This window comes from Prosopis cineraria, unplaced genomic scaffold, assembly GCF_029017545.1.
Source record: "Prosopis cineraria cultivar Desert tree isolate PC_DT_omini unplaced genomic scaffold, ASM2901754v1 PC2074, whole genome shotgun sequence".
Lineage (NCBI taxonomy): Eukaryota > Viridiplantae > Streptophyta > Magnoliopsida > Fabales > Fabaceae > Prosopis > Prosopis cineraria.
Genome location: NW_026557399.1, coordinates 8,190 through 16,901, shown reverse-complemented (window position 1 = coordinate 16,901; position 8,712 = coordinate 8,190). Strand labels below are relative to the sequence as shown.

Genomic DNA, 8,712 nt, shown 5'->3' with positions numbered 1-8,712 from the left:
TACTTTAAGCCCCCACTTGATAGACGCTTGTTGAAAGTTAATTATAAGGGCAAAATTACTTCAACTTTAATTATTCAAAGTTTATAATGCATATTTTTTAAAATTTAAGGTTTAAATCGCCTTTAGACTTATAATTTAGGGTTTAAATTGCATATCAACCTTTTTCTATTTTAAAAAATATACTCTAATCATTAATAATTCAATAGTAACAAAAAAAGTATATTTTACATATTATATCAATTTTTTAAAAAATTTTGAAGGAGTATGTAAGATTCTTAGTTTGAATTGATCAATAAAAGTGAAAATTTATAAAATATAACCAAATGCTTTTATAATAAACAAAGAGACAGAAAAAAAAGTATATGAAGAGAAATTTATTTTAAAATTTTTTTTTAACAAAGAACAATAATATATTTTTTTTTCACCAATACTATTATGAAATTTCATTATGCTAAAAAAAAACAAGAAAAAAAAATGAAAGTACATTTATAATGAAAGATTATGTTATACTTGTAACATCCTAATTTAAAATTTTAATAGTTAATTTAGGTTAATAGAAATTTAAAAAATATTTAGAGGTAAGCAAATTAGAAGAAGATGATTGTTAAATCTAATCAGGATATAATTCTAAACTAAAATTTAAAAAAAATAATTAATTAATTAATTAAAAAAATTAAATTATTATTATTATTATTAAAAAAAAGAAAATGTCTAAAGAAAGAAGAAGAAGAAGGAGAAGAAGAAATCACTTTCGATGCTCTCCCACGGCAATCATGACATATATATATATAATAATAAAAAAAGAAGGTGAAGCTGACATTGATAGAGAGGCTGACTGATTTAGAAGGTGAAGCTCCATAATAGGATACTTCATATGAGATTTTAAGTATTCTAAAACTAGGTAAGTGTTCTAAATATTTTTCTTAGTCATATTTTCTCTTTGGTTTCTGATTTTGTGGTGGTAGAAAATTTAGGATTTGGAAGAGGGATGAATTTATGTTGAATAAATATAGTTTTGAGGTTGGTAGTAATGTAATAAATATTCTAGAGTATTATTTTGTTGATAGAATTGAAATTTGAGGCATTTGAGTTTATTCCTAGATTTCTATGGGTAGATTTTTAGTTAAATCTAAAAATATAAATTGATTTATTGATATTTAGATGATTATTTGAGATGAGAAATAAATTATTATGGATATAGAATAATGATTCTAGGCTTGAAATCAAGTTTGCAATTTTGGGTATTTTTATGTGCGGATTTTTGGAATAAAAAGAGAAATTTTGATATTAGAAAAATATTTGAATAAAATTATTGTGAAGGAGACTATTAAACCAAGTAGATAGGTTCAAATACATGAAATTAAATTTTAGAATTCAAGAGACTAAGACTAATTTCTTAAATAAATAAATAAATAAAAATAAAATAAAATAAATACTTAGGTGTTAGAGTATGAGTGAAAATTGTGTTAATAATATTATTGACATATTGGGATATGATCAATTGTAGATAAATTTTCTTTTGACATCATTCAAGCTTTGAAAAGCTTTGGAAGTGTTGTAACTTGAGGGGTAACCTTTGACTTCTCAAAGGTTGAGGTAACAGGGGAAAATCTATTTTATACATTTGTATATTAATTAATTAATTAATTATGTTGGTGAAACAAAAGAATATATATATATATATATATATCTAAATTTGAAATAGTTGTTTGTAATGTATGTGACTTTGTTGAGATCTTATGATTTGTGACCAAGTTAATTGTGACTTGGTATAAGTAATGAGATTGATGTTGATGATGATGTGCATAATCTTGACTATAAATTATGATTTATATATATGAGTTTTTTTTAAAATGCATTTTTTTATTAGTATGATCATATGGCGGAAGTTCGCCTTAGTGAAGGAGTTAGCGATTACACAAAATCTATATGGTATTTGGCTATTAACCAATAATCCTAGGGTTATAGCCGCTACTTACCTTGTAAGTTACTGTAGCATTGTTCCTATTAAGGGACTTGACCTTACTGGCCTACCTTGGAGTTTTGGGTAGAGCTAGTTTTGGGTATGACACCCCATAGTGTGTGATTTGGGGGAAACCGTGTTCATAAGTGAGTAAGGTAACCCTGGCCCAGTAGCCTCTCATGATATGATTAAGGCTTTGGGTAGTCTCACCACATGGATGATCCCTTCCGGTTGTTGGCCCACAGATTTCATGTCCGAGGAAATAAGGGAGGATATAAGGAAGAGATTGATCATGCATATTAGTATTATCATGTCATTTGAGTGATTGATGACTATGTTGAGAATATGATTATAATTGTAGAAATGAGAACATGTAGTAATTATGCGAATAATGTATATATGGCTATTTGTACAAATTTTATACTTGACTTTATTCTTGAAATTATTCACATGAGTTAAATGTTAATGTGATTAACATGTTATTAATGTGATTGTTTGAATGGTCACCTTGATAAATTTATTGGTCACTTGCATTCATGATTAATTATCATGCATTTGTATAACTTAGATATACTTTGGTTACTGAGTGATTGTACTCACCCTTCTCTTTTAACATATTATAGGAGCTAGCTCATCTGAGAAGAACAGAGGAAAGGAGCATTAGGCCAAGTAATAATAATCACTTCTGTAGGCCTCTCTCCTTTTATGTTGATATGTGTATTTAGTTTATAATATTGTCAATTAGGATAATATATTCTTGATCCATTTGCACTATGGGTTTTGTGTAAGATGGAAAGGTATTTTGGGCTCTTGAGATTGTGTTTTGATGCTTGTATTATATTAATGGGTTAAAATATTTGTACAAGTAAAAACAGTTATTATCATGCTTTCGCATATATTAATTGAATGATATGAGTTCTTAAAATATTTTAAAGACTTGGGATTCCTTTATATTAAATAGTTTGTGAAAAATAAATACATATTAAGAATTCATTTAGGTTAATCTCGTATTGTATAATTCATTTGGGTTAGTCCTTGATTAACCATGGTTAGTATGATGATTAAGTTCTAATTTAGGACGCCTGTTACAATACTCCTATTGCTGTCACTGATAGCTTATCAAAAGCCCACCTAGCAAAAATAAAAATAGTTAACTCAAGACCGTCTCATTCATATTCACCATAGTTTCCACCAAAAATTGCTTTACTCATTATTACAATTTACAGCTTTTTTATATAGTTTCATCATCATTATTTACCTTTTTCTATTCATTTTTCTCACATCCTGAAAAATTTATAATATTACCATGGGTTAATATATAATTTGAACACTAAATTATAAGTCCAGGGGCGATTTGACCTCAAATTGTAAAAAGGTATATTCTAAACCCTAAACAATTAAAGTTGGGGTAATTTCACTCATACCGTTAAATTTCAACAAACATTCATCAAATTAAAGCCTAAAGTGCAATTTTTTCTAAATAAATTTGACGAACGTTTGTTGAAAGTTAATGATAAAGGCAAAATTATCCCAACTTTAATTGTTTAGGGTTTAAAATGCACCTTTTTAAAATTTAGAGTTTAAATTGCCCTTGAACTTATAGTTTAGGGTCCAAATTATATATTAATCCTTTTAAGAACTTATTTTTTAATAATAAAAATTATAGTTGACAAGTTGTGATTTTTTGTTAAATTCTTGCGATTCACAAAATAAAATTGTCATTCTTTAAACAAAAGTTGTGATTGAAGTTTATTATTTTTAATAAAAGTAATATAATTTTTTCACTTTAAAATTTATTGACATAAGAGTCTCTAGGAGCTTAAATGAAATTATAGCATTTCAAGATATCAGTTTATTATTTATATAACTTGAGAGGTTTTATTGTCATTTTTCCTAGATTTTTTGTTTTCCTTTTTAATAAAATAATTTAAAATGAGAAAAAAAATTCCAAGGTATTCCCCATTTTGGAGCTACAAACTTGCAATTTTTTTTTTAAAATGTAGGGATAATATAATTTTTAGTTTTTAAAGATTCTTTCAATTATCAATTTAATTATTGAATTTTGATTTAATATAACTCAATTTTTATAATTTATTGAGTTAAAAAATTACATACATTGAGTTATACAGAATTAAAAAATTATAAAAATTAAGATGATTTGAATCAACAAACTAAAAAGATTGAGTTATGATGTGTTAAATATTGATAATTAAGGCAAAATTCAAGAATTAAGAGTTTTTTTTCTAAAAATATAATTCTAAGAAGCAAGAAAATAAAGAGAACAAATATCATTATTATGACACTGGTGAATGGTAAATTTTTTTTTTTTTGTTGGGTTGGAAGACAGTAATGAATGTTATTTGATCACTTTTAACGAAATTTGTTGTGTTAGTTGTATTTAAGTTACTCCCTCCTGTGAGAAACAATAAAGTAAATTTAACTAACTTTATGATTTTTAAAAAATGATATTAATATATTTTTAAACTTGTAATAAAAATATTTGACTTTTCAACTTTACCCCCACTAAAATTAATGACCACAATGAAATATGTCTAGAAATTACAGCTTGATACAATTAAGATGAGACAACAATGAAAAAAAAAAAAAAAGTTAACTACTATACATCATTACCCAGTATTTAGGATCAAATAGGATTTTAAAACTTTGTTTTATAATTAGGGATCACAAGTAATCTCAGTAACGATTGAGACTATATTGAACTCTTTATCAGTAAATTATATGGATAATTAATTATCGCGATTATCATCAGAATTTAAATTGAACCAACTAGCAAGAGGAGGAAAAAAGAAACTGCAAGAAAAGATAAGAGAATAAGATGAAATTAAAATACCAAAAAAGAAAAAGAGACAGCCAAATTACATAAAGTCAGGAAGAAAAAGTCACGATCAAATTCAATCCATTGCAAGTTGCAACACAAACATTAAAGAATGATACATAACATAAAAATTACATAAAGTCAGGAAGAAAAAGTCACGATCAAATTCAATCCATTGCAAGTTGCAACACAAACATTAAAGAATGATACATAACATAAAAATGCAGCAGCAGAGAAATATTTATGTAAAGATATTCTCAGTTCAACACATTCACACTACGACTCAAATGAAATGAATATAATTCCCTTCTCAAAGTAAAACACACTCACTCTCACACCTGGAAAAATATGCCTCTCAATCTGACTCTGAAATCATCCATCCATGAGCAAAGAAGCTTTGCCCCTGAAAAGTCTGACATTACATCCAACGGATCATGCTCAGTGTCTTCTTTTGAAGATGATCTGCTCACTGCTATGCATGTTAAACATGAAAACTCAAGTTAATAAATTATTCATGAATGGAAACACTTCCAATTTAAAGTATTGGGACAATCTTATTTTTAATCCCTAAACTTTCTCTCAATTGTTGATTTAATCCTTAAATTTTGACTCAATACAATATAATTCAGTCATTATAGTTTACTGAGTTAAAAAATTATAAGCATTGAATTATTTTTTTAAGTCAAGGAAGTACAAAAACTAAGTTGTTTTGAATCAAAAAAGTATAGAGATTGAGTTACTTTAAATCAAAGTTTAGAGATTGAATTAACAATTAAGAACAAACTTAAGTTCCAAAAGTTATATGTTTCCTAAAGCATTTAAACCTTTCCTTTATTAGATGAATGTGAATTCTCCGAAATACTTCATAGGATAAAGTAGAGAGAGATAAACAAAATGATAAATCTCTCTCTTTTTTATATGACTATTTAATTGGGTCATATTTAGGCATTATCAAACCCGAGTGGAGGAATCATTTTCAAAGGTGTTTTCTACATTTAAACAAACTCAAGCCTAAGACTTTGTATTTAAATGGCCATATAGTCTCCTCTATCAAGACCAACCAATGCCTGTTGGTGTCATTTGGACGCATATAAACCCACATAAGTAGTACCTGCTATTTCAACAACTGACAACAAGAGAAGTAAATATAGCATTAACTCAGAACAGGGACGTATGCAGGGGGGCCCACAATTTGATTGGTCTTTTAAAAAATTTTGGGTATTTTTTATTTGGCTTATAAAATATGTACAAATTAGTCTTAGCCCCCCATATTTTAAATAGTGTTTATGCTTGCCCTCCTGCGTGTTCATTTCTGGATTCTTCCCTGACTCAGAAAGCCCTGTTAGCATTTTGCGTTGATATATTGCAGCAAAAAGCAAATCCTCATCTCTCCGCTTGCCACAGATGTAATAAATCTGATGATCTAAAACTCGCTATTTATCCTTAAAGTCATCGCTCAAGACTAACTGGATAGATCTCAAAAAATATCACATTTCTAGTGAGCTTGAGAAAGGAGGAATTGGAAGTTCCAAGTTGAATCAATGTAGTTATATATCATATTTCAGGCAAAAATCAATGTGCTTATCATTGTGGCAGATGTAGATCTTCAGATCTAGTTAAAGTCAAAATGTACAATTGATCAATTATCCAGAAGTATAGCAGTCAAATTCTTACAATTCACCATTTGAATCTCACAAATCTTAACAATTCACAAAGTCAATGATACAAAATTGATGGTTGAGCTAAAAATAGTTTTAAATCTTTAAATTCATAATTCCAATCCTAGTTCAGTAACAAGTCGCAAAATATTGCCCTCACCTTATCTGATCTATCACCGGCTTAGAATGTCAAAAATTCCACAGCAGCTTCTCCACCAAGACGCGTGTTCTTGTGGAGCCTGAGTTTCAGTGATTTGCTACACAGTAAAGATCATTGGAACATCATAGAATTAATGAAGGGGAACATTAAATTATCAGAAAAGCATAACACTGTCACAGATACAAAAGCACATCAGACAAAATGTGAAGCAATCGAGTATAATTTGAAGTATCTCAACGTGTCTTGTATATGCAATACCTGAGATTCAGCGCTTGTAGGCATTTCAGTCTTTTCCTGCGTTGTGGCACTAGTGGTTTCAGCAGTAGCTACATCTGAAGGTGGCAAAGATTCTTTAGCTTCTTCTTCTTCTTCTCCTTTTGATGATTCTTTGACAACTGTTGATTCCTCTACTTTCTGTTCTTCAGCTGGTAACTTTGTTACTCCAGTTTCTTCTGGTTTCACATCAGTTTCAGTTTCAGGCACAGAAGAGTCACTGATCTTCGACGCTGCCTCGTTTGTTTCGACCGAGGATGATTCCTTTTTCTCCTCGAAAGAAGCCGATTTATTTGCATCATCCGCTTCAGTTTTTGCTTCAACTGCTTCTTCAGTTTCTCTTGAGGCTTCAGCCTCTAAAGCTGGCTCTGAAGGAAGCTGAGTCTCTTGAAAAGCTGCTTCTTTCTCCTGACTCGCCTTGTGCTTCAATTCTGCTTCTAGTACTTTTATATCTTCAACAATAAGATCAGAAGCATCTTTGGTCTTCTCTGGTTCAACAAGTGAACTACTCTCCTCCTCCTGGCTCTGTTTCACACTGTTTGAAACTTCTTTTTCTTCTTCTTCACCTTGTTGGGTTTCAGCAACAGCAGATTCAACAATTGTTTTGACGTTTTCTTCATCAACACCAACCACCTGCTTATCTTCACTGTGAGATTCTTCTACTTTTTGGGTCTCTTCCACCGATCCTTCCATTTCGTTATGACCTGCAGTGACAGAAAACCCCTTGTTCTTCTTCTCTTCAACCACCGAAAACTGACACTTATTACTGTTGGGTCTCAGAGCATAATTCCTATTTCGCCCATTTCGGTCCCTGAGGATTCCCAGATCAACCTCGCCTAACCCAGCGCATTTAAAGGGAAACAAGGGCGTAAGAAATTAATTTTTTTAGAACATAAGATGATCAAACATAACAATCAAAGACGTAACAACGAAGGTACCATGATAAAGAGGAATGGGACATTGGGAGACATATGGTAGATGAAGAATTAATGAATGAGAGAGAGAGAGAGAGAGAGAGAGAGAGAGAGAGAGAAGAATGAATCACCTTGGGATTGAAGAGCAGACGAAGAATGATGGTTGGGTTGTGAAGTGAAGTGCTTGTTAGCTTTTCTGAGCTGTCTGTTTGATTTCTTCCTGGAAGAAGAAGAACGTGGAGGCATGGCTGACTGGTTGGTGATATCAGAATGGAGAGAGAGTAGAATGGTAGATGAATGGATATCGCCAGAGAGATGCCTCTGGAATCGAAAGCGATATCATTCGCTGGCTTTTTTCGGGTGGGTTTTGATTTGTGCGTTAGATTTTGTGGACATATATATATATTGGGGAAGTGATTTGAAATTGAAATTGGAGAGGAGGGAACTTTAAAAGCGTTTCAGCAGCAACGTGGCTTGCTGGCTTTGGAACTCCAATGAAAGAACGGAAACAAATGCAGTGGCAGACAGGGAACGTGAATATGACTTTACTGGATCCGTTTCCCACCCCTAATAAAATCATTTACACCTTAAGACCAGATCCGGTAATGGAGACAGGTTTATTTACAGCCGACCCTTAAAAATTTATTAGAGGGGCCAAAATTTATATTAAATATACATATTAATTTTTTTAAAAAATATAATTCTAAATATTAATTAAAATAATATATAAATAAATTATATGATGAGTTTAAAAATATATATATATATTGATGTTATTTGCATCATAAATTTATTTTTATAATATATATTTCCTTCTGACTATAATATTTATTATCGTTAATTAATTCACAATTTATAAAAATGTTATTTGAAACCTTCTTTTATAAAAATTTACACATTTTTTCATT

General features: G+C 29.9%; 1 protein-coding gene across 3 annotated transcripts; it reads right to left on the bottom strand.

Moving 5' to 3' along the window:
- Positions 1 to 4,890: 4,890 nt before the first annotated feature.
- Positions 4,891 to 8,173, bottom strand: LOC129301368 (uncharacterized). Of its 3 annotated transcripts, none has more exons than XM_054939931.1 (4): positions 7,936 to 8,173; positions 6,876 to 7,726; positions 6,618 to 6,714; positions 4,891 to 5,271 (listed from the first exon to the last, which is right to left on the bottom strand). In XM_054939931.1, exons 1-3 carry the CDS (start codon positions 8,048 to 8,050, stop codon positions 6,631 to 6,633), a joined length of 1,050 nt encoding a protein of 349 aa, XP_054795906.1. In that variant the 5' UTR covers positions 8,051 to 8,173; the 3' UTR covers positions 4,891 to 5,271; positions 6,618 to 6,630. The 3 variants fall into 3 exon arrangements, with proteins under 3 accessions (XP_054795906.1, XP_054795905.1, XP_054795907.1); XM_054939930.1 differs by having other exon boundaries at positions 4,891 to 5,268; positions 7,936 to 8,172; XM_054939932.1 differs by lacking the exon at positions 7,936 to 8,173 and adding an exon at positions 7,829 to 7,926 and having other exon boundaries at positions 4,941 to 5,268.
- Between the last annotated feature and the right edge of the window lie 539 nt (positions 8,174 to 8,712).